This window comes from Aptenodytes patagonicus, chromosome 3, assembly GCF_965638725.1.
Source record: "Aptenodytes patagonicus chromosome 3, bAptPat1.pri.cur, whole genome shotgun sequence".
Lineage (NCBI taxonomy): Eukaryota > Metazoa > Chordata > Aves > Sphenisciformes > Spheniscidae > Aptenodytes > Aptenodytes patagonicus.
Genome location: NC_134951.1, coordinates 130,786,247 through 130,810,829, shown reverse-complemented (window position 1 = coordinate 130,810,829; position 24,583 = coordinate 130,786,247). Strand labels below are relative to the sequence as shown.

Here is a 24,583-nt window from a genome sequence, read left to right as displayed (position 1 = left end):
AGCAAACGCGCCGCGCACCCGCAGCGCCAAGGCTTTGGCATCGACATTTCTTTAGGGTTCGGCGGTGGCCGGGCGCAGGCGGCGCGGCGGGGCGAGGGTTGGCGCTTCACCGGTGCCGGCCCTCTCGCCGGCAGCCTCCTGCGCATCCCCTGCGCCCGACGGAAGCCTTCCGGCTTCTGCTACTGGTATTTCTCAAGCCCCGGCGCCTTTTCGAAGCCTGCAAGAGAGCAGGGGGGGGGGCCGGGGTGTCACCAGCTCGCTTGGCACCCCGGTGAGATGAAGTAGATGCTTTCGAGGTAGTTGCCATCCACCCTCCTTACCCCACGTAAATATTTTCTACGCTTGAGCTTTTTTTGTTAGCCGAGTCGAGACGATGGCTCAGGACTCCTTGGGTCCAAATTCCTGGCTGGTATCCCCGAAATATTTGCCTCTCTCTCGCCCCTGCATCCTTCTGGGGCTGCCTGGAAGATTGCTCTCTCTCTCTCTCTCGGTGCCCTGAATAAAAGCCCTTTATTAAACGCGGGTGCCCAGAGGACCGCCAGCACTGCTGGCCGGGGGGGGTGGGGGGTTTGCAGGGATGGGAGCCGTGGAAATGGGAACGTGGGCCGCTTGCTCAGCCCACGTGAGCCGCGCTGTCGTTACGCTCACGTGCCGAAGTGATGCTCCGCTGGGAAAGGCGGTGGCAACCCGGCTCGTGGGCGAGACCAGGAGGCTGAAGGCTCGGCACCTGCTTGGGGCGGAGGGTTTGGGTGGCTTGCTGCAAGGGTTTTCTGCTGGCAGCGATGTTATCCTGCGATAAGAACAAATGCGGGTGGAAAGAGGCCAGCGCGCCCTGTTCCCCAGCTGACAGAAGTGATTTGTAGCTTCCAGCAGCTAAGCCGGCGCAGCAAAAGTGCTGAGCAAGCACTTTTTTTTGCGGGAGCTGAAGGAAGGGAGGGCCCCAGACCAGAGCTGGCACCGGGGGCTTTGAGGAGGGCGACCTTTCCGGGTCCCCCCCGCCGCCTCTCCTCTGGGCTAAAGGCGGCCCCCCCCCCCTGCACCGGCTATCGCCCTGCTCCCCCTTTGGCTGCGAGATGGGGAAGGCGCCGGGGTTTGGGGAGCAGGGCCCAGCCTCCCGTCGATGCTCTATAACGGGCTGTGGTTTGACCCCAAGTGGGAGGATTTAGCCTGATATACCGTTTATTTGCATAGCCTTGTCTGAAATGAGTGTTTCAGGCCAGTTTCCCCGGGCTCGCCATCCCAAACGCCCACCAGAGCTGAGTCGCCATCAGGGCGTTTCAGACAGAGCAGCGGGGAGGCGGCTGCCTGCGCCTGGTATCACCACCCACACCGTGGTTGGCGCAGCCGCCGGGCCCACCGAGGCAGAGGCGTCGGCGGCGCTGGCAGCACCAGGGGTCCCCCACCCCCTGCCCCAAAGTTCTCCCGAAGGGCCCGGGCCCTGCAGCTCCTGGGAGCATCATCGCCCGCTTCCCGAAAGCTCCCGCCGGGGCAGCTGCGAGCCCTTTGGGATGGAGAGCATGTCCCCACGCTGGGACAGGGCACGGGAGGGGTGCTGGGCTCGCGGGAGGATGGTGGGGGTACAGGGGGGATGCTGGGGCGCGCGGGAGGGATGCTGGGGGTGCAGAGGGATGCTGGGGGTGCGGGAGGGATGCTGGGGGTGCAGGAGGGATGCTGAGGATATGGGAGGGATGGTGGGGTTGCAGAAGGAATGCTGGGGGTGCAGGAGGGATGCTGGGGGTGTGGGAGGGATGCTGGGGGTGCAGAAGGGATGCTGGGGGTGCGGGAGGGATGCTGGGGGTGCAGAAGGGATGCTGGGGGTGCGGGAGGGATGCTGGGGGTGCAGAAGGGATGCTGGGGGTGCGGGAGGGATGCTGGGGGTGCAGGAGGAATGCTGGGGGTGCAGAAGGAATGCTGGGGGTGCGGGAGGGATGCTGGGGGTGTGGGAGGGATGCCACTGAGCAGAAAGCTGTGGCTGCACATCTCGAGGGTTTTGGCACTTCATGACCTCGGAGGTGCCGCTTGATGGGAGGATTTCAAAGCTGATTTTGTATTTCCTTGAGCTCGGTGCTGTTCGTGAGGGCTCACCGGTGCTGCTGCCGTACGGCAGGTGTTTGCCGGGACATGGGGAGACCCGAGCGCCTGCTCGGCGGGGAGCCTGTGCCGGCAGACAGCAAGGGGCGCCCGGCGCGTGCCGTCACACAGACCGACTCTGCCGGCGTCGATTTGTGCTCTAAAAGCGTATTTTCGCTGCCTGTGTGCTAGAGATGTCGAGTGATCTCAGAATGACTCAGAAAAGAGGGAATAGGCTTGCCAAAGGAAACCACCGGGCTGTACAGCCAGGGCAGGGCGCTCACCGGCGGCTCCCCACGACTCGAGGGCCAGCCGGCAGCAGGCATGGCACGGGCCGGCGGGTCCCTCCGCTTGCCTCGCCGGGACCGGGCAACACCTTCTCCCCCTCTTTTTTTTTTTTTTTTTTTTTTTTTGGAAAGCAAAGAATTCGGTGCTTGCAAGCGAACACATGCATTGCAAACAAATGCAAACCTTGCAAATAAATGCAAGCGTTGCAAGCAAATGCAAGCATTGCAAATAAATACAGTACTGCAAACAAGTACAATATTGCAAATAAATACAAACCTTGCAAACAAACGCAAGCCTTGCAAATAGATACAAGTATGCTCGTATTTGACGTGTACCATCGCGGTAGCACCGCGGTGCCGAGCAAATGGGCGAAGCACCATGGCTTGGCAGCAGGGGAGCAGCCGAAAACGCAGCTTTGGGTTGGTTTTTGAGGGTTGTTTTTCCTTCAGCTGTGCCTGGCTTTTTGGGCTGGAATGTAAGGAAATGGATGCCTTATCTTATGCATGCCCGGGGAGTTAATTCCTTGCTTCTCCTGAATGGCCCCTGTTTGTCCTGCCTGGCGAGCAATGGGATGGGGAGATAGTAAAAAGCCTTTCTAAATTTAAGCCGGGCCTGAGGAGGAGCTTTGGCGGCGGCTCCCATGTGGGGCTCAGCGTGGGTAACACGTGAGGCCGCCACGCTCGGCAAGCCTCGCTTAAATGTCAGGGACCTCACAAACACCACGAGCGCCTTCTCTTACCATCCCCAAAGGTTTTTTTAAAATATATATTTTTATGTAAATACATTCTTGTCAAACCACAAGCTGTTTCTCAGTTTTGTTTTCAGCGAGCTTTGATGAAAAGATTGGCATCTCCTGGCTCAGGCGGCGGCGAGAGGCTGAGCCGGGCGACGTGCCGGGGATGCCAGGAGCACCCAGGCGGGTTGCAGCCCAAAAGGGAATCGATTCTCCCGGTCATCCTGCCAGAGCAGGGATGGGATTTCCCTCGGGAGCCCTCCTTGCCGGGGGCCAGGGCACAGAAAACTCCCATTTTCTGCTCTCCAGGCTTAGGTTTCACCCAGCACGTGACAGTGACCAGCCCCCCCCGAAATTCCTCCTGGGACTCGTTTATTAATATATATTTTTTTTTTTTAGATTAATTCTCAGAGAGGCAAATTGCCAAACCCGCCTGAAAGTCCCCGTATGATTTTCCAGGTGGGTTTCATTTTCAAGCCAGCTGTTACCATTTTACCGGCTTCGGGTAAAACCCGTCTCTCGCCAAGGTAGGCAGCGATCCCCCCCCCCCGAACAGACCGAGCATCATTCGAGAAATTATGATGGAGCAAAAATCAGATCAACCACAAATTCATTTCCCCCCCCCCCCCCCCCCCCATCTTCTTTCGTCCGGCTGCCCAAAGGGTGCTCAGACGGCAGCAAAACCGTGTGCGTTTGCGGAGGGGGGAGCCTGCAGCCCACGGCTGCCTCGAAATGCTGTTAAATTAGTGGCTGAAATTGTCCAATATGCTGGTTTCTTCACGTGTGGTAAATGGTGTAGTAAAAGCCTGGTGCGTAGCCCAATTTCAGGGCACTCTCTGTGTTTCACTCTTTCCGCATGAGTCAAACTAAAATGATTTTTTCTCAATCTTACAAGTGGGGTTAATGCTCCCCTTTGCCAAGCGGCAAATATTACTGTGACCGACGGGTTGTTTAATCATGCCGCAGAGAAATGGATGAGTCAAAATATGAATTTATTGAACCCTACCTATTTTAGCTGCTTTTTGACTCCGGTTTTAAAATGATGACGGGGGGGGGGGGGGGAGTTGAACGTTTGACTTGAACAGCAGCGGGACGAAAATAGCGAAGTGGAAATTCACCTTCAGCTTGACATCCAGCCCTCCGCGGGCGAGATTTTAAATTAAATATCTTGATAAGCGATTCTTTGCCTGGCCGATGCTATTTCAGCTCGGCGTGCTCGGCTCCATCCTCTGCCCGGGGGGGGGGGGAGCGAAGGTGTGGGAAGGGGGCAGCGGCCGCGGAGGATGACTGCGGTGCAGGGTGGGGTTTTTGGGGTGCTTTTGGTCATTATTTCTCGGTGCTAAATAGAGGAAGAATAAGTTTCAAACGAAGCGTGTTTTGTTTTGTCACAGGAAGTGGAGAGAGCATTGGGAGAGCCCTGAGAGATTGACTTTAAAAAAAAAAATATATATATATATATATTCTGGCCAAAAAACCTATGATGTATTTGTGTCCGTCATAAATAGGGGGTAAATTTGGATGGGGGGGCGGGAGCGGGGCAGCAGGACCCCCCCCTCCCCAAGCATCCCGGGGGGGGGCAGAGGCTCGGGGCTGCGGTGGTCCGGCGGAGGAAGGCAGCCCTTCCCGGGGGGGGCAGCCGGCAGCCGTGCCCCGCACAGGGGAGGCCGAAATTGTGGCCAGCTCCCGGCGAGGGGCGAGTGCCCCTTCGGCGCCTCCACTTTGGGAAACCGTTTGAGCTTTTTTTCGGGCAGGGCTTGGGCTCCGGCGCTGACGGCAGCGGCAGCTTCAGGAAAAGGAGCTGGGTTTCACAATGTCTCATTCCTCCCCCAGTCGGGCTGCCCCGCCGGGCGTGCTAATTCTTTGAAAAACCCCAAAATTGGTTAATTCAAAGCCAGGGGGTTCGCCGGGGATGGAGCGCATCACTTCCCTCTCCGGCAGCCCGGGAGAGCATCGCGCTGCCCCGGCCATAAACCTTGCCAAGCCGGGGCGGGGGACGGCTGCGAGCCTTTCCTTTCAGTTTAACCACCCCCGCAAAAAAATGCCAAATTTAAGCCCCCGTGGTCCACGAGGGCTGGCAGCAGCCGAAATCGGCTCCCTCCGTCGGGCTTCGCTTGCTGGCACCTAGATGACTTTCATTTTATTTTTTTTTTTTTTTAAAATACCTTCATCCTGCGGTATTAATTTGCTTTTTTGGTTTCGCTATTAATATCGAATAGGTGCTAGATCGGTGGCGTTTGTTTTTAGCGGTAAATAACAGCTCAACTGATTTAATCCACGCCGCGCTTAGAAAAGGAGGGCACGGCCAGGATGGCTGGGATGGCTCCGTGCCGATGGCTGGGGAAATACGGCAGAAGAGGCTGTTCGGGATCGGGAAAAGTCCAATGGGTTACACTGGGATGGGTTTGGCTTCTCCCGGGATGGGGAAATGCAAATAATTCAAATTAAAGTGAGGATGCTCGGGCAGGGCAGGGGGTGGGTGGGCTGGGGCTGGCTCGGCGCTGCCCTGGGGCTGGTCCCTGCCTTTGGGACAAAAATTTGGCCAAGTGATCATTTTGGGGTTAAATCTGCCCTTTTTCTCGTTGCGCTGTGGCTTTTCACCGCCTGTATTTGAGGCTGTACCGTCGCTGAAAGGTTGCAAACAGTTTTGGGAACAAGATGTCTGCCTAAAGCATGACAGAATTGGCCACAAATTGCAGATGAGACTGATAACAAAAGCCAACAACATAAAATATGTAGAAAAACAACACGTTAAAGGCTACAAGACCACTGAAGGGCTTTTTTGTGTGTTTTTTAACCAGTTCTCTCGCGATGGAAGTGAAAACACATGAAAAGAGAAATGCCTTTTTTTTTTCTCTCTCTCTCTCTCTCTCTCTCTTTCTCTCTTAAATCAGATGCTCCCTCACCAAACCATGGCTGAACCCAGTGGCCGGGCTGCTGCCGGGCAGGGCAGCGCTGCCGGCATCCTCCTGCCTGCAGGCAGCCCCTGCCTGCACCTGCCCCAGGTGGCTGCACCGTCGTGTCCCCCCCCCCCTTCACCCACCCACCCACCCACCCCCGGCCCGGTGACTTTTAAAGCTTCATTTTTTGCAGCCAACGAGGGCAGTTGAACGGGGTTTGGTGTGGTGTGGTGTGTGTTGTTTTTTTTTTTAACCTTAAATATATTTCACATGCAGCACACCGGTAACGCAGGTTTTTTTTTTTCTCAAAGCAAAGGGGAAAACAGCCCGCAGCTACCTGCTGGGGGGGGGGAGTTTTCTTTGTTTGAATAAATCAGGCTTAGCTCAGAAATTAGGATGAGGTTTTTGTTTTTGTTCTACTTATTTAATCTTTGTTTTTATAAATAAATACAAATAACTCAAACTGAAACTCGATGGCTTTGGTGATAATAAAAGAGCAGCCCTGGGGAAATTTTCTTCATTAACATGTTCTTTCACAGCCCACACTCGGGGTTTCGGTAGGAAAACTGCTTAACCTTTTCAGCAGCAGAAGCAAACGCTTTTTGAAGTCCAGGCTCGCTAAAACCCAGGGTTCGCGTCGCGAAGCTGGTTGCGCATCGCCGGGCTTTGCCTTTATTTTAGGGGCCATGAGTGGAGAAGAAATTATCTCATCCCCCGGCATCACAGGGTCCCCCTGCCCTTTCTCCCCTCAAGTCTCCCCTTTATCCCCATGCCAGGAGGGAAAACATAAAGAAAACCCCAACCAACAAGGAACTAATATTAAAAAAAATCCCAACTGCTGCTTTTTGTTGTTGTTTTTTTGATTTTTTGCGGGGCAGCTCTGTGCTCTACCAGCTCTCTTACAGCATACTAGTTTTTAGTATTTGCAGCTCACTTCCTGTATGAGGTTAGTTTGTTTATCATAAAAAACCTATTTTTAAACCCATTTCTGCCAATAAGTAATTTGAATGTCAATGTCAGGCGCTCGTGGCCGTTCCCCTGCCCCGTCCCGGTTGACGGGAGGGCTCTGCCGCCGCTGCCGGCCCCAGGAGGGATGGGCGCTGGGATGCTGTGCCACCAGCACACCCTGGGGTCTGGGGGCCCCAGCGCCCCCCCCCCCCCGTCCCCTGCCCCATGTCTCCTCCTCCGATGCTCAGGGGGTTTATTTGTGTGCTTCGGGGGGGGGCAAAAAAAAAAGGATTTCAGAAAAATCCTGTATTTTTTTAACGTGGGGCCGTGCGCAGCCATCCCATGGCTGCAGCGATGGCGTGGGGACGCGCTCCTATGCTCTTCGCATCCTTCCTCGCATGCCGTCCTCCAGCCCGCGCCGTTACAGAGACGGCAATTAGAGCCAATTAGCGCCGGAGGCGCGTGCTGGTGTGGGCAGCAGAGGGGATGCTCGGGGAAGCCGTGGTTTGCTGCCGTGTGCATCCCCCCTCCCTTAGGGAATGGCTATCGCGCCGTCTTCCAGCTTTATTTCTCCTAATTAATATCCAGGATAATTATGTCTGTGTCAAAAACAACCTTTCGCTCGGCGCATGACGTCCATAATCGCGCCAAGATGAAGCATGTTTTAATTAGCTGCAGCCCACCGGGCCGGGAAGCGAAGGCTCCCCGCGTGCCCTCCTGGGAAAACTAACATATGAGCCCGTCAAAAGGCCGGCGAGGAGAAATTCATCAAATCGGGGAAGAAAAGGCCCCGTATCCCCCCGAGGGTCCCTGCCCTCACCCAACCTCGGCCCCAACGAGCAATGAGGCACCGAGCAAGCCGTTGCTGCAACAGCCAAGGTCTTCTTGGCTCCGTAGGACCAGCCTTTGTAGGTTCGGTGGTGTCGCCGGCAGGAATAACCCATTTGTCTTGCTTTTATAGGATAGCTGAAGCGTTGTAGGTCTTCATTTTAAAACTCCCCAGAAAAGGCCCAGAATAGGTTTGGGATGCTGGGGAAGGGCAGCAGAGGGTGGGCGAGTGGCTTGCGGGAATCTCGCAGAGCCCTTGCTGGTGGGCAGCGGGAAGGTCCCCTTGGTCCTACCATCCTTGGGCTTGTCTTACACCATATAAATATATGCCCAGCCCCATTATAGCGTCTATAATGACCCCTTATTGCTTCTAGGGACTTCCCTGGCTGCGCGCCGGGGCAGCCTGAGCAACCCTGCCTGCAGCCAGCAGTCTCCCATCCCCGCCTACGTTGGGTTTGACCAGAGGAGAGGTCGACCATCCTAGAACCTGCCAGAAACACGAGAAAACCCGCTGGAAACAGTGAGCTTTGTTGCAATATGAAAATCAAATGCAAAGCTTGGTGGGTATTTTTAGCTGTTTAAGGCTGAACAGGTGTTTGAAAGGTCAGATGCGAGTCATTGGAAAAAAAAAAAAATATATAGATATATATATTGAGAGCCCGGCAGCATGGCATTGTCACTCCCGTGGCACTGGATGGCTGTGGCATGGCAGCCATGGGCTGTTCGGCTCTGCTGAAGCTGCGGTGCTCAGCCCACGTCTGATGGATGCTTTGGCTTGTGTGCCTCCCCCCCCAAAACCCCCCGGCGAGTGCAACACGCAACATTAGCACCCAACCGGGGAGTCTCATCGTTGGCTTTGGTTACTCGTCATTCCCGAGGCAGGCAGGGGGGGTTAAGGGGTGTGGGAACGTCCCGGGTTGGTTCGGGGCTGGTCTGGCCGGGCTGAGGTCTTGTGTGTCCTCAACAGTGTGTGCACAGGGCAGTCATGAGTGTTTGGGGAGGGGGCAAGCGTAGAAAGGCTTCCTTCCGATGGCTCTGCGGCGGTGAGGCTTTCAGATGGCTTTTTCCATGAGCAAATTTTCTTTTTTTTTTTTTCCCCCTTTTCAAGGAATAAAGGAAGTTTGTCATCCTTAAAACAAAATTGCACGTGCTTTTAATTAGTTACTAAAGCAAAAATTTAAGACCACAGGAAGAAAGGGCCTGTCTCTTGGGGAGGACCCAGACGATGTGTCTTTGGTGGACCCGGGCCGTGACCACCTTCGACCAGGCCATGACCAACCTGGGCCACGACCGCTTTTGATCTTGGCCATGGCTGCCAACCTGGGCCACGACCACCTGTGATCTTGGCCACGGCCAACCTGGGCCACGACCACCTTTGACTTGGCCATGGCCAACCTAGACCTGGCGATGGCCAAGCTCGTGCCCAAAGGCGAGATCCCACCAGGGCTCCGCACCGCTGCATGTCGCTGGTGGGGTGGCGTTTCTCTCCCGTTGTCTCACCAAGGTCACCGGGTTCGGGCAGGCAATGAGCTCCTTCCAACACGAGTCACCGCAAAGATAAATGGAGAGCACGAGGTGTGACAACTTGCCTGCATGGGCTGGTGGGCTCCCAAATGCCAGTGGGACCAAAGACCCACGGGCGGAGCGGGGCCGGCAGCCGCCAGAGCCTCGGCTGGGCAATAAAGCCTTTTTTTTGAGTTAAAGAAGCCCCCAAAATAGCACCTGAAACCAATAAACTTCCCTCTCAGGAACTTCTGTAATTTGAAACACACACAAGAACAAAAAAAAAAAAAAAAAAAAAAAATCCAGAATTTTTTTTAAAAGTTGTTCATCCAGTAGGACTTTTTGGGGTTGTTCTTAAATACGTTTCAGCTGGTGGGTGCCGGGGCGCAGGAGCGCTCGGCGTGGCGGCACCCAGCGCAGGCTGCGGCTTCCCGGGGACTTCTCAATCTGCTTTTTCCCCCCCCCAATTTCTTCCTGCCTTTCATCCTTTCCAGCTGACGCACGGTCCCACCGTGTTGCGTCACGCAACCCAAACCCCGACCGCCCAGCTGGTATTTCGGAACAAAGCGGCTAAAAATATCCCACCCCCTGCGCCCGGCACACAGGATGGGCCAGCAGCTTGTCTCCTTTGAGCAAAAGAAAAAAAAAATCGAGCCCTGAGCCCGCAACCACGCTTAACGGCTTGGTTTGTGCCTGTGGCATCGCCGTAGACCTTCAAAACGGGAATTAAATGGGATGCCAGGCAAGGAGGGGGGGGAAAAGCAGCGCCAGCCCAGGGATGCGGGTGCTCGGGCGTGATCATCTCGTAAAATACTGGATGCTTCTGCCGGTCCCACCTTCCCCCTGCCGCCCCGTTGGCGGCGTGCGGTGCTCGCCCTCCCTCCGTGACAACCGTATCGACAACTGTGTTTTATTTATTAGCCTTTAAAAACCATTTATCGGGGTCTTCCGAAAGAAGCACGCGTGCCCCAGTCCCCGGGGAGCAAACCAAGCCGTCCCCGCACGCCTCGGCTGGCCCGTCCCCGTCCCACGCTCGTTCCTGCCACCCCGCTCCCCCCCGCTCAATTTAGGGACCTCTGCCATCGCCTCTTACCTGCTCCTTTTATGCCAAAAGCCGTATTGGAGCAATCTCACCACAGTATTGCTCCAAACCGCAGCTGATGCTATCAGTTATCTGCCGTCTGTTATCGGCGGCGAAATAAAAGCAAGGGGAGTAAGAGGGGGGACAGGCAGGGCTGGAAGCATCCCCCTCCCTCCTGGCCAGGGCACCTGGCCCTCAGACAGCAGGGATGGCTTCGAGACGGGGGCAGAAATGGGATGGAGGGCCGAGGCAGAAGGAAGGCGGGGTGGTAATTTTTACGAGCAGATTATGGTTCAACTTAAAAATAATAAAATAGTAAAATAAAATAACAAAATAATAATGTGAAATAACAAAATAATGTAAAATAATAAAATAAAAACAATAAAAACAATAAAAATAATAAAGTAAAATAAAAAAAATACTAAAATACCCCCCCCCCCCCCGCTTCCCCAAACTTCTTCAATAACTCTGAAAACCTGCTGGGGATGGGGAATGCCCTGCGGGCACGAGGTGCCCGGCGGTTGGGTTTGAGCCCATCGCTGCAGCCCGCGTCTACAGAGCCCCATAAATACATCTGCGCCCAGAAACGCGGGGAAAAGAAAGGAAAACACGACCCCAAACCCAAAGCACTCCCATCCGGGGCACAGAGGCCCTGCTTTCGGGTTTGGAAACGCTCGGGGCAACACCTTGCAAACCGGCTTCGTTTCACAGACACGTTTTAGCGTCCCGGGAACTTCAAAGCGCCTCCGAGCAGAAGGAAACCCCGGGTACGCGCCCGCATCCTGGATCTGGGGGAGAACTGGTGATAAAGCAGCAAACGTCCCCTCCCCAAGCCCTTCCTCAGGGGGTTGAGCTCCCGAAGAAAACAGCACTCGGTGACAAATAGTTGAAAGTTTTTATTCATATAAAACTCATATTAAGAACATAAAAGATTGCATCTTAAAAAAAAAAAAAAAAAAAAAAAAAGATCTGCAATTATTTACAGCAGTATTGCACAAGTAAGGTGGCAATTACCCTGTCCAAAATTCATCAGTGCAAAACACAAGTAAGCCAGGGAAATTGCAGTAAAAAACGCTACATATGCTGGGTCTTGTGAAATGAGTTAGTGATTCATCAGCACATCGGTGTGCGCCAGGGTGGTGGTACCTGATGCTAAAGCTGATCCAGGGAAAGTGGCCGAGACGGAGGAAAACGTGGCTTTAAAAGGGGGGGGGGGGGGAGGAAGGCAAAAATCACAGGGATGTAGAAGCCAAATTCCCACTGAATTTCACTAATGCTGAAGCCTTTGACGTGCCTAAATCACTACTGGGAAGCGGGACTTAGGCACTTTGAGAAAAAAACAATAGTAATCTCATTATCCTAACCGTATTGGCTGCACTGCCAGGGGAAGTCAGTGCTTTGGAAGGTGATCCATCACTTGTTGCAGGGGCAGGGAGGAGAGAAGGGGGAAAACAAAAAATCTTTACAGGAACTTAAATAAGCAGAAAATAAATATACAACATTTCTACAAGTTACAGCATTATGGAACAGTAGAATGCATTAATTACACGGGGGGGGGGGGAGAATCTACAGTATTTACCAAGTTCAACTCTAAAAAAGTTTAGGGAAAAAAAAGTAATTTTTTTTCTTTTTTTTTCTTTTTTTCCTTATTTATAAGCTGTACAAAACTTACATGAGAAAGGAAAGGAAATACATTGCACACAGATATTTGGCTCAGATGATGAGAATGTGGTGCCCTACTCTAATAAATATTCAGGTATTTACAGTTATGGAAAAGAGCAGAAGCGTTAACACATCGTGCGAGATCGCCCAGGAATAAATCTGGTTTCCCTGCAACCAAGGAAAACTCTTCATCACATCCTTTTGGCAGAATGGAGACCACAGGTTACGCTTAAAATGACCCAGAGCAGTCAGCCAACGCGGCTAAAATGAGCATAATCACTATTTAAAAACATCATTCTTCTCTTTAGAGGCCTTTGGGGTTGGGTTTCCCCCCCCCCCCCAAACCTCACAACTCTACAGGGGGGTGAAACCTGGTTTTTTGGGGGCTCCTTTTCCTACGCCTAGCTTTTGGCCAGGAACGCCTCCTGAGGAGAAGTCCCAGGCAGACAGTGCCAATACCTTGATTTTTTTTTTCCCCTTAAAATTAAGATAATTTTTGTCTCCGTCGTTGGCTGGGGCAGCCCTGCGGGGAGGACGGGGTAAAGTGCTCGGGGTTTCTTTGGTGTACTCCAAGGGACACATTCTGGGCGGCACGGTGCCAGCGGGACGCCGGGATGCTGTAAGGCTGCGAGAACCGAAAGCACCGTTTCATCCACTGACGACGGACGAAACTCAACTGGGGAAAAAAAAAAAGCTCGTTTGGTTTCCCCCTCTGCTGCCAAATTTTATCTATTTTTTTTTTTTTTCTTTTAATTTTATCAACAGCCGTGCAATTCCACGTAGGTTCCCATGGGAAACCCACGGCGGCAGCCTCCCTGCTGGGGTTTTCTATGTAAACCCTACAGAAAAAAAAAGTGATGGTTCGAGCGCGGCCGGGGCAGCACAGCTACGGTGAGCCAAAACCAAGGGGACGAGGAGCAGGAACCTGCCCTGGCCAAGCTCACCAGGTATTTTAACCGCTCGCTCTCCGCCAGTGCAAAGGTTCCCCCCCACGCCCTCTCCAAAATACCTTTTCCTAAACATCCCCTGGCTCCTGCAGCTGAGGCCAACTCCTGCAACCGATGCTCATCTTGCAGGTCCAAAAAAAGATAATTAAAAGTTTAAATTAAAAAAATCACTCCGCAATCCTCCAGAGGAGTGCAATCGGAGGCACGCAGCCCCGCACCGACACCACGGCTCTTCGCCTACCCGACAGGCACAGGCAGCCAGTGCATAGAGGTCAGACTGTACAGTTAGTCCATCATTAAAAACACTAATAATCATACATGGCACTCAACAGCTTCTCCCTGCACGTGTACTGCAGGAAAAACCGCTACCGTGGGCTTGGGTTTGGTTTTTTCTTTTTTATTTTTTCCTATGGTGCTGGTGAAACCAGAATTAAAACCGCGGCGTTTGGAAGCGGATTTGAGGACCGCCTGCGCCAGCCAGAGGAAAGGGGCAGCTCCAGAGGCAGAGAGGGGTATGTTTGTGCATAGATGCGGGGCTGGCCGGAGCAGCCACCTCCCCCCCCCGAAAGGGCCCGCCGAGCAGCAGCCGCCCGCAAGATGAACCGGAGGCCACGGAGGGTGGGGGGGTCCGAGGAGACAGACCTGCTTCTTCCAGCGAGCCCTCGGGGCTCCTCCAGCGAGGCTGCGGGGTCTCCAGGTGGAAGGGGAGATGCCCTGGGATGGCATCGAGCGCCTGGTCAGGTCTTCCCGGGGGAAGGAGAGCAGTTTGGGAGGAGAGGTGGCAGTCGGTGGGGAGCAGACCCCCACACGGCAAGTCCCCGGGTGGATCCGTACCAGGTCGGCATCCCCCGGCGCCTCTTCCAGCTGCATCCCCGCGCGCCAGCATCCGGGGTCTTCACGCTGCCAGTCCTGTCCCGCTCGTCCCCCTGCTCCAGGCTGCCCTGTCCGAACACAGAGAGGATCCAAGGAAAAAATAATCCAGCGCCTTAAAAACCCTCTCGGGTTCAACAGCAAGGTACAGGCCACGACTTATAACAGTTCCTTTAGTTACGCAGCAGGAGCTGTCGTCTCCCGGTGCAAAGCTGCGGTGTGCTGGGAACTGTTTCTACCTGCCTCCAAGAACGTTTTATTGCTGAATCACTCAGTTGCCAACATTATATATTATATTATACAATACATAAGCGTTTTCACATGTTTTATAAAAAGAATTTCTAAAAAAAAAAAAAGGCAACCTGGTGGATTGTTTTTTTGTTTGGTTGGTTGTGATATTTTGACCCTGGGAGTCTGACAGCTAAGTCTTGAAATTCAGAATGTGAAAAAAAAAAAAAAATAAAATAAAATAAAAAATCAGTCAGCAGGAAATAGGCTATTTGCATGACGCAAATTAAGGTGGATTTGGGGTAGCATTAGGTATTTACAGGTAAAAGAAGTGCTGATTTAAACCCCTCTACCCTTCTTCCATCATCGCCATCCTTTTTCGCGGGCAAACGCCCAGGAGGCAAAGGGAGAGGCGAGGGCTCCGTGAGTCTCTGCGATAAGGTCTGCAAGGCAAACTAAGGCAGCTCTGCCCATCGGCTGGCTCAGGCTTTCCTTTTCCCCCGCTGCAGGGTTTGTCCCAGACGAGCCGACAGGTTTCCAGAAACGATGACAAAAAAAGTTACTCCACTGCCGTTGAGTATTTCCTCTGAGACTCTTTTGGAAAAATAAAAAAAAAAAAAAAAAATCATAAAAAATAGTACAAGAGTTGAGAGAAACGCAGTAAACACCACTCTCGGACAGACTCCTGCGTCGGAGGGTCCCGACAGGTCAGCGTGGGATGTCCGCTCTCATCCGACGGCCCCCACCATGTGTCCTGGGGGAGAGGCAGGGTGGGAGCCAGGCGGCGCGGGGGGCCCTGCATCCATCCGTCTGTCCGTCCCCCCCGGGGCTTTCCCAATGAGTAAACAAGTCCTGGTGCCTCAGGATGCGCCCGGCACTCACTGCATCCTCCAGATGAGGCGGATGATGTAACGCAGGAGGCGCAAAATGATGATCTGGGGGTTTCCCGCCTGGTTATCCAAGAAACCCTAAAATGAAAGAGGAGGAGGGGGAAAAAAAAAAAAAAGAAAAGAAAAACAAACGAGATGGTGACTTCAATTTCCAGCGCGAAGCCCCTGTGCTACAAACACCTTGTGCGGTGCCACACAGACATTTCAGAGGTGTGAAATCAAGCATTTCACGAAGAATGAAAGTAAACCCCACGACCTTTCATGTTTTCCTTCAATAAAAAGCTTTATGATACTCAAAGGGTCGAAGCTCCCAGCTATGTTTGCTTTGAAGGCGGCTGCAGGGATGTCACATGCGAGTCCCTGCGCGTGGGCACAGGAGGCGCGTGACGCCGCTGGGACATTTGAAACATGGCAAAGGAGCAGTAAGCCCTGCCAGCAGAGCCAGGGGGGTTTTAAAAGCCACGGTGTGAGAAGGCCGAGAGGAAAAATAAAAATAAATAAAAACCCCTCAGCGGGGAGAGCAGCATCGGTCTCTGCACAGGCAGGTCCCCGCCTGGGGCGACGACGTGCAGATTTTAGTTCAGACCGCTCCCGGCGTAACCACCACCTCATTCACAAAACACGGCAAGCCGGACACGGCAGCGAAACGCTCCTCCCTGGAGCAAGGGATCTTCGCATCACAACAGCGCGCAACGAAAAGAACGAGGACCAGTCACCGAACGAGCATTTATTTTTGAGCCTTTTTTTTTTTTAGGGCAAAAGAACAGCCCAAACATCCCCCCTCTCCCTCTCTATACCGTCCCAAAGCAATCCGATTCGGGCTATATTTAGTGCAGTAAAATCATGCCTGTGCATGCCCCAGAGAGAGAAATTACGCTGTTTACACCGATATGCAAACTGCCCTCCCCGCTACGGGGGCGTAACGCAGGCGGTCCTGCAGTGGGGTGCTGTCGCCATGGAGAGACGACGCTCGAGCATCCCCCGGCCGGGTACCCGGGGCGAGCGTGCCTCCCACCCTGGGGCATCCCTGCACCCCAGGGCATCGGGTCCCCGCACAAGTGGGATTTACCCACCTGGGAGCTAAGCCCACCGCACTGCCTGACCGCCAACGCGGCGGAGAGCAAGGAAAAAACAAAACAAAAAAAAACCCCAACAGGCTTAGAGAAGGATGCAAGAGAAATGCCAAAGTTAGGTTTTCTTTATTAAAGAGGTATAAAAAAAAAAATGAGGGAGTTGAAAGAAGGTATTTTCCACCTCTGCAGGCAGCTCGGGTGTAGGCAGCAAAGCTTGGGGCACGCGATGGTGGCCAAGCGATGCACCCTCTGCCGACAAAAGCCTCGGCGTGGAGCTGGTCTCCGTGGCCGGAGGGTCCCACGGCCACCTCCACTCGCCAGACCCACGAGCTTTGTCAGGGCAAAGAGTTGTCCGATTCCCTGTTGTCTTGCCCAAGAGACAATCCCCGGGGCGGGGGGGGGGGGCGGCGGCAGGGGGTGACACACAGGGTGCACTGAAGGGGAACACGTGGCTCCGACCCGTCCAGCAGCTCCGACCTGCTCGACAGCTCCGACCTGCCCGGCAAGTGCAGTTTTGGCAGGGCTCTTAGTTCCCCATTTCTAACCTCGCGTTTAAAGGGCAAACCCCAGCGAGCGGCAGAGCCAGGCGCGCCAGTAAGGCGTCCTACCTACCCCTCCTGCCCCAAGGCAGGTCTCTGCAGAGACCACCTTTTCTCCGGAGCAGCCGGACCGCTTGCAGAAGGAAAAAAAGACACCTTTCCACAAAGCAACAAGTTATCGGGGACGATAATTCTACAGCAATTGCTTAAATGCTCTGAAACCTCCTCGTTTCTGGGCGCAACAAGCGAGAATTCATCAGATGCTAATTAAGCCAGGTACAAAGTGTTTTTAGGGTCATGCATGACAGCCTCTGCTTGTGTCATCTAGCAAGCAGGACATGGTCCTCTGCGTTTCAGTTCTCTCCCCAGGGCAGCAGGTTGGAAGCTCAGCCGCAGCGCTGGGAACCGCCTCATGCAAACCTGCACGATGCTCTGCGAGCGGGCACCTGCGCCCCGTCCTGCTGCCGGCTTCACACCCGCCCTCTCGGACCTGTGGGGAAAACCCCTTCCTGCCCCTCCTCAGCCCCCCGTTAAATTCGTGCCCTCTTACACACCAGGCAGCACGGGTCGCGGTTTTGTACAGGGCAGCACGACATGCCTGGCGCAGATTTCCAACGTGCAAGGTCCCACGCAGGGCAGCACTGAGGGAGCCGGTCCCCACGAGGTAACGCGGGGAGGACGTTCCTGCTCATCACAAACCTGTTCCCAGAAGGCGCTCAGAGGGCTTGCCTGCACTCCAAATTTAAGGCACCGCCCCAGGAGTCGGCGAGGAGAAGGGACGGCATGGCACTCTGCATTTCTGCCAGCCCTTCTGGGTCAGCTCACCACTACCAGGCGCCTTCAGCTTTCTGAACGCCTGTAGGATCGGTTTGGTCTCTACCTTTCATTGAAAAGATGTCCTTTAAACAAAAAAAAAAAAAAAGTGGGTATTCCGCATCACAAGGGACCAGCCTGGATGGGGGAGGTCGGAAGATGCGTGTTGCGGATTCGGGCTAAAATGCAGCTTATTGCCAGTTTGTTGTGAGTCAGGAAAGCCAGAGCATTCGGAAAGAAAGCAGAGCTGACGGAGAAGCCTCCAGCGAGGCGATGCAGAGGCGCCATGCGGAAGGAGCTGGACCGCAGCAGCCTGGCACCCGTTTTGGGGGAAAGCCCCTGCCTACAGGCATCTGCCAAAGGGACCCTGGGAGCGGTGAGGAAACACGCTGCAGGAGTGACTCACGAGCCCGGGAGGACGGATAAAGATCCGGGCAGTCAGCATTTCATCACCAACACCGCTCCTAACGTGCTTCTGACTCCTCTTCCCACCGACAAGCGTCAAGGGCGAGTTGATAGACCAGAAACCACATGCACGAACATGCAGCCATCAATAATGTTCGACAGGCAAGTTACTGGCTAGCATTGCTCTTCTGAAAACTACTGTTACTTCATCTCTCTGGGCTGGTTTGTTTTGGCATTGTTTTGTGTTTGGGGTTTTTTTTTGGGGGGTGGTTTGGGGTTTTTTTTTGCATTCGTGCCACCTATTTTTGTCGCAACACTCAAAGGTGAGCGAGTTTACAGTCTTATAAATACACGTGTTTCAAAACAGCTCTGGCAGACTCTTTGTAAGAAAAGTAAGTTATCAGACCAAGTCCATCCCTCTTTCTTATTTGCAACTACACTTCCATGCACGCGATCCTTGGCAGCAGCAATCTGGGAGCCGGGCACAGAAACCCGCTACATTCACTCCCTGCCCGCTGCCCTAAAAACGCCGGAGCGGGCACCCGACCGGGCACCGCTTCCAGAGGGGCTCTTCCCAACGCCACCCCAAAAACACCCCAACACACCCGAACTTTCTCTGCCTCTTCACTTTTAGAAGTTTCTTCCTCATTATTGCCAGGTCCAGTCCCAATCCCGCAACACGCTTTATGGGCCCTGGGTCCTACGAAAGATACTGCGAACTTCGTACCCGAAAACCTCAAGTCCCAGTTTAAAGGTTGTTTTTAATTGATTTAATGACGCTGCAGCAGCAGACGACTCGCCGGCGCAGGCAGCACACCCCTGCGTCCAGGCAAACACAACCACCCGCGCATCCTTTTCTACATTTGAGTGAACGAAACATTCACCGCAGAACTAGTTTCCAGAGATGATTAAGCTTTTCCCTTTTAGAGACCGTGCGTAAAGAAATGGAAAGTAAAAAGATGAAAGTTACCCTTCTTGGACAATAAGAGGCATTGAACTCGTCTCCGATGCGCCGCAGCTCCTGTGCAATCCAGATTTCGGGCTGTATGTCTTCCGCTAGCGAGTGAGACTGCCACCGGGAAGCTGCACGGAACAAAACCGGAGCATTTGAAACAGATGAACAACAAAAACATAAATACTCCATTAAACTTGGCAAGAGTCGATGGACTACTACTATTTTTTTTTTTTTATCATTACTATTTTTTAATTTTTTTTAAAATATAGTTCCTAGGAGTCGTGCAGGTGCCAGGCAGCTAGGGCCTGCACGTGGTATGCAGCACCAATGGGACTTGTTGCACAAGATGTGCACCGCAGGAGAGGCTTTTATTCCTTATTATTTTTATATTATCATCATCATCATCAGGCTTTTATTCATATTTTTTATTATAGGCTTCCCTTAGGAGCATCTCCTCCGGCACATCGGTCCCCTCTTAAATAGGAAGGGGTGCCGAGATGCCACTCCCCGGTTTCTTTCCCTAGCAAAACCTTCTCTTCACCCTCTTCCTAAATTAATTTTCTTTTCTTGCAGGCACAGCAGCAACTTCTTCTCTAACCTTAAAAAAACCCTCTGTCTGGATACTTTAATTGAATTCTCACATTTCTTCCCCAAACAGTTCTGAAGTGCTCAACGAGAAAAGGAAAGCGATTGGTTTTGTCATACTGAGAAGAAAGCCACAATTGGCTTTGTACGCCGAGAAACCAGGCTTCCAGCAAACTGAAGGACTTTCCATCTGCAGGAGGGAACCGGGACGCTCGCCTCTCAAACAGCATCTTCCTGCACTTTAGCAGAAAATAAACCCAACACCAGAAAACAGCGCTGGCTTAGAAAAAAAAAAAGAGCTAATGCATCAATTATACCGTACTATACATAGCTATTTTAGTCTCCATTTTAAGAAGTTATTAGACACGTGATAAAGCCACCGCGCAAACCCCAGATAGCCGGGGGAGAAAGGAGCAGCCTGTGACCCAGGCAGGACCCCGTACGGTACCTGTGCTGCTGCCGCCTCTTCCCCCTCCTGCAAACCCAAGTGCAGGATCTGAGCAAGAATCACAGCCTTAAGGGAAAAAAAAACACCACCAAAAAACAACCAAACAAAAAAACCCAAAACAATCCCACACAACCCAAAAAAAACCACCGCACAAAACAAAACAGAGCGTTTTGGCACGGCAGCTTAGAAGGAATCACAAGGGAATAGAAATAGCTTCCAATCTCAAAATATTCAAAAGGATTAGTTGGTTAGTGAAAAAAAAAAAAAATTAAATAAAAGCCTGGCTCCAATCTGACTGGAAAATGTCTTTCCAAGCCAAACTAGCGCTGCTTGGCTCGGGGATCTGTTTTGTTTTCACGCTGTAGTAGCGCAGGAGTAGTACCCGCCGCCTGCCCGGGGACGGCCCCGGCGTATTTATTTTCCTCGCTGGTGAATGAAACGCGGTGCAGCCCTCGCGATACTCCACCCCGGCGCTCCGGGAACGCAAACAGGATTTCGGCCGGGGCGGGGCGACCATCCGAAATCCCACCACCGTCACCAGAGCCAGCCCCGGGCTGCCTTTCCTGGCAAGAGCTAAGGTAGGGGGGGGGAAAAGAAAAAAATAAATAAGGGAGACGGGACAAAAAGACGCAAAGAGACCTGGGGATGCAGAGAACACTGCGAGGGGGAGAGGTACCACCCCTTCTCCATCCTTCCCCCGGCCCAGCATCACACCCAAGAGCTCATCCGCTCAAGAAATGAAGGCTGGGGTTGGTGGCTGAGAGCGAAATCGGGCTGAGGTTTTCAGAAAGGACTTTCTGTGGTGCTACCAAACGGCAGCGTCAAAAGGGTCCAGTCATAACTGGTCCCAAAACCCGTCAGAGGTGCTTTCGGGGGGCCCCCAGTCATACTGCGAGCCGGCACCCGCCACCGACGGCGAGATGGCTGCTGCGGGGACGGGGACAAACCAAGAGGCCGCCAGCACCCCCGGGATGCCTGCATCTCACCCTAGCCCATGGGATGCTCCAGCCGGGGACCAGCACAGCAATGCTGCGGTCCCAGCTTAGAAGCAAAAAAAAAAAAAAAAAAAAACACACAACCCCCCAAAAAAACCAACCCCAACTTGCACCTCCAGCTCCCAGGCTTGGTCACCCAAACACCCCTGGAGAAAACCTCCTTGGAGAACAGCTTCAGGTGAACCGCACGCGAAGCTCGGGGAGAAAACGGCAGCGACTCCGAAACGAGCGCAACAGGAACGACACCGCCAGCGTCTCAGCTCGGGGTCTCCCCCTTAAATTCACCTATTACACCCGCAGGATCTCCTTCACAGGCAAGGAGAGGCTCACGCTGCTTCTCTCCCCTCTTCCACAGCGCAGGAAAACACACCGGGATCAAAACAGCATCGGGGAAACCCATTTACAGAGCACCCGCATGCTCCTGCTCCAAATCCACCCCCAAAACCCGCGTGCAAGTCCTGCACTCCTGTGCCTTTAGACAGAGCTGCTCTTTGAACAAAAAACCCCACCAAACGAAACAACTGGCTCCCGTTAAGAGCCAAAGACTTGAAATATTAGTCTAAGATACACACAGCCCCACCAAAAGGTGGGTTTCTCATCGCAGGTGACTTGATGGCGAGCGCTCCCACAGGCACGCCATCCCCACGCACGATGAACTCATCCCCGCTCCTCTCCTACTCATCCCCAAAAGCATCTTCCCAGATACGCCAAACCAGCACCGCACCACTCCCCACCTCCCATCCCACAACATCCCCTCGCTGCTTTCGTCTCATTTACCAAAAAAAAAAAAAAAAAGGCTTTGGAGGCGGCCGGCTGTACCCCGCACCGTCAGAGAAGCGAGACGCCCCGAAGCATCGCTGCCCACCGCCTCCCGTGCCAGGAACAACTCTTGCTCCAGCAATTAGCCCTCGCTCGCACACCCGCACACAACCGAGGGCATCCCGCAGTTCCCCAGGGCTGCCTCCACCTTTTCTGTCTGGCAGGGGCGCCCTCAGCGCTTAATTATTGTTTGGGCTGTCATCACCGAAAACTTTGGGGAAGGTTTTATGAGGTTTAGAAGAGGCAGCTTCAGGGCAGAGCATGAGCTTGCGCTGCTTGACCAGCCTTGGAAAGAGTCCTCCGCTGCCCACGGGAGAGGCTGAGAGCACCTATCGCACACAAACCGCTCTTGCTTACAGGAAACGCCTGTTTATTAATTATTATTATTATTATTATTAAAGGCCGCTTGCTTACGCTTCCTAGAGAAGCTCTCCGTCTCTCAGCCCGCAGTCAATGCCTTACAACAGATAAAAATCGGCGCATAAAAACACAACAAAAAAAATTATACCCTTTGCTTCCTTGCAAAGGGACTGACCCATTTCCGTGCGGAAAACTTAACGGCATGCATCCGGCAGGACACCGCCAAGGCAAGGCGACCGAGGAAGAGGTGCGCAGGGCAAACCCACAGCCCTTTCTCGAGGTGAGCTGCGCAGTAAGTCACAGCCTGGGAGCTGCAGTCCCTGACCGGGGATAAAGCAGCTCGGCAGATCTGCACTCCCAGCTTAACGGTGTTTGAGAGTAGCCAAGGGTCCCATTTAAATAGCTCGAGTATTTTCCATTTGCTTATAGTTGTTTAGGATGATGCCCCTAGCAACAATAACAGAACAAAGGCTCCAGTAAAACCAGCATTTCAACAGCTTTCCTACGGCGATGAAAAAGCAGGAGCTCAGAAAAATCAGGGAGAACTTCAATTTCTTCTTGGAGCACCAAAAAAAAAAAAAAAAAAAAAAGTCACTCGCTGCTGAAACGTTGGCCGCGGCTCTCCCTGCCGAGGAACTCCAGCATCCTTGCCTGGCTGTGCCACGTGTGTTTGCGCTACGTGAGGTTGTGAAACTTGCATTAAGCTGTAATTACTGCAATAATGTCAGAAAATCTTTCCTAAGGGCATATTACTGTAAGCCCTCTGCAGCTGTAACCACAGCCATTAACCAGGGAGGGGGGAAAAAAAAAAAAAAAAAAAAACCCAAAACAAAACAACACAGCCCCAAAAAAAAAAAAAAAAGATGTTTTGATCATGTAAAGCTTGGAGTTGGTGTTTGTTATCCCCAGAGGAGCGCTACCGACGCGGTACCTGCCTCGCTCTCGCTGGAACGCACCCACCTTTCTCCTGGTTCCCGACAGAAGTTGAAAGGTTTCCTCCAATTAAGGGGAATTAATCACGAGAGGGGAAAGGCATCGCTGGATGGCTCGAGCAGCTCCGGCAGGCGTGTTTTCTCCACCACTAGAGGCTTCAACCCAGCCTTACCTGCTAAGCCACATGTAAGCACACGCCTGCCCGCCACCACGCTGCTTTCAAGCACCAATTTCGGGTTTCGCCAAAACAAACGGGCGTTTTGTGACCCTAGCACCTATGACACCACGTCGCCTGCCGAGAAAGAAACAGGAGCCAAGAACGAGCGAGAAGTCACTTACCTCGCAGCAGCGCGCAAACCCTGGCGAAAAGCGGCGCGTAAAGCCTTGCGAGAAGCAAGCCCTGACTCGGAAGCTGGATTAAAAAACTTTGTCCCCTCCTCCCCAGGCAGGGACTGACTATCCCAGAAAAATAAAAGTAATAATAATAATAATAACAACAACAATAAAAGTGTGCTGGATGAGCGGGTGTTCCCTGGCAGCACGTTTGCTCGGCGGGCCCGGCCAGCTTGCAAAAATCCCACACCCCCGGCTGCCCGGGCGAGCGTCCAGCCCGCCGCCAGCCCCGAATCAGCCGGGTCGCCAGCCCCTCGCACGCCCCACGGTTTGCCCTGGCCCGGGCTCAAGGCCCCGGCGGGGCCTTTCGCAACCGTCCCGCAGGTACGGCGGGCGCTCGGGCAGGGCTGCACCAGGGGAGGGTGCAGCAGGGTTGCCGCTCCGGCGCGGCGGCGGGGTGCTCGGCCGCTGCCAGCATCCCGAAAACGAGACGGCGGGATGCAGGAGGTGTTGCTGCAGGTGCGCAGCGGCGCGTTGCGTCACTACGAAAAGCTGCATTTTGCGTCTTTTTTTTAAAGGAAAAGCAAACATGGTGAGGAGCGGAGGGTGCTGCTGCCGGGCGGGGGACGAAGAGGATGACGATGGGAGCCCGGCGGGCTGGTTTTGTGCGCTCCCATCGCCGCAGCCCCCCGTCCCGTCCCGTCCCGTCCCGTCCCCCCCCCCAACGACTCACCCATGGCGCTGAGGCAGTGGCTGAGGGCCTGGCAGGGCGGGCTGGGGGTCTGCGTGGCCTTGTCGCAGCTGAGGGGCGCGGGGCTGCGCTCGGCGTCGAAGGAGAAGTAGCCGCTGGAGGAGCGCGACAGCAGCGGCGACCTCCGCACGAAGATGAAGAGGGGCGAGCGGGTGGCGAAGGGGCCGGGGCTGGCGGGCGGGCCCCGCGGCGGAGGCCCCGCCGTGGCGGCGGCGGAGCCGGGCAGGGCGGCGGGAGCTCCGGGGCGCAGCTGCGCGGCCGGGCCCGGCCCCTCCGCCGCCGGCGGCGGCGGCAGCCGCCCGCCCTCGCCGTCGCGTTGCGCCTTCACCTCGGGGGGCTGCTTGGCCATCGGGGCTGCCTGCGGGCGGAGCGGGGCGGCGTGAGGCGAGGAGCGGCGTGAGGCGAGGAGGAGCGGAGCCGCCGCCGCCGCCGCCGGCCCCGTCCCGGCCCCTCCCGCCCCCCCGCCCGGCCCCATTGTTCTGCCGAAAGTGCTGAGGCGGCAGCGCCGCGCCGCGCCGCCCCCCGCCGTCCCGCCGCCCCCCGCCTCGCCTCACCCGCGACGTCCCTCCCCTCCTCTCCCCCTCTCCCCCGGCCCTCCGCTCACGGTGCTCCCCGCCGGCTATGACGGC

At 54.2% G+C, this 24,583-nt stretch overlaps 1 protein-coding gene and 1 long non-coding RNA gene across 5 annotated transcripts in view; one reads left to right on the top strand and one right to left on the bottom strand.

Moving 5' to 3' along the window:
- Window positions 1-20,116, top strand: part of LOC143158802 (uncharacterized) — a 24,833-nt gene extending 4,717 nt beyond the window's left edge. Inside the window, exon 3 of one of the 2 annotated variants that reach the window (XR_012995064.1) lies at window positions 19,389-20,116. This is a non-coding gene — a long non-coding RNA (uncharacterized LOC143158802). Of the gene's footprint in view, window positions 1-3,490; window positions 3,544-19,388 lie in introns of those variants that run through there. The other variant, XR_012995063.1, reaches the window with a different exon arrangement.
- BCL2L11 (BCL2 like 11) lies at window positions 12,749-24,583 on the bottom strand. Of its 3 annotated transcripts, none has more exons than XM_076335234.1 (4): window positions 24,559-24,583; window positions 23,937-24,312; window positions 18,746-18,858; window positions 12,749-15,023 (listed from the first exon to the last, which is right to left on the bottom strand). In XM_076335234.1, the coding sequence occupies exons 2-4, from the start codon at window positions 24,301-24,303 to the stop codon at window positions 14,934-14,936; spliced, it is 570 nt and encodes a 189-aa protein (XP_076191349.1). In that variant the 5' UTR covers window positions 24,304-24,312; window positions 24,559-24,583; the 3' UTR covers window positions 12,749-14,933. The 3 variants fall into 3 exon arrangements, with proteins under 3 accessions (XP_076191349.1, XP_076191348.1, XP_076191350.1); XM_076335235.1 differs by lacking the exon at window positions 12,749-15,023 and adding an exon at window positions 17,230-17,456; XM_076335233.1 differs by lacking the exon at window positions 24,559-24,583 and having other exon boundaries at window positions 23,937-24,318.

Coding starts and splice junctions, on each gene's coding strand:
- BCL2L11 (XM_076335234.1), bottom strand. CDS start 24,303: ATGGCCAAGCAGCCCCCCGAGGTGAAGGCGCAACGCGACGGCGAGGGC. Junction 18,859..23,936: donor CCACTGCCTCAGCGCCATGG/GTGAGTCGTTGG, acceptor TGTTCCGTGCAG/CTTCCCGGTGGCAGTCTCAC. Junction 15,024..18,745: donor CCTCTTATTGTCCAAGAAGG/GTAACTTTCATC, acceptor CTTTCATTTTAG/GGTTTCTTGGATAACCAGGC.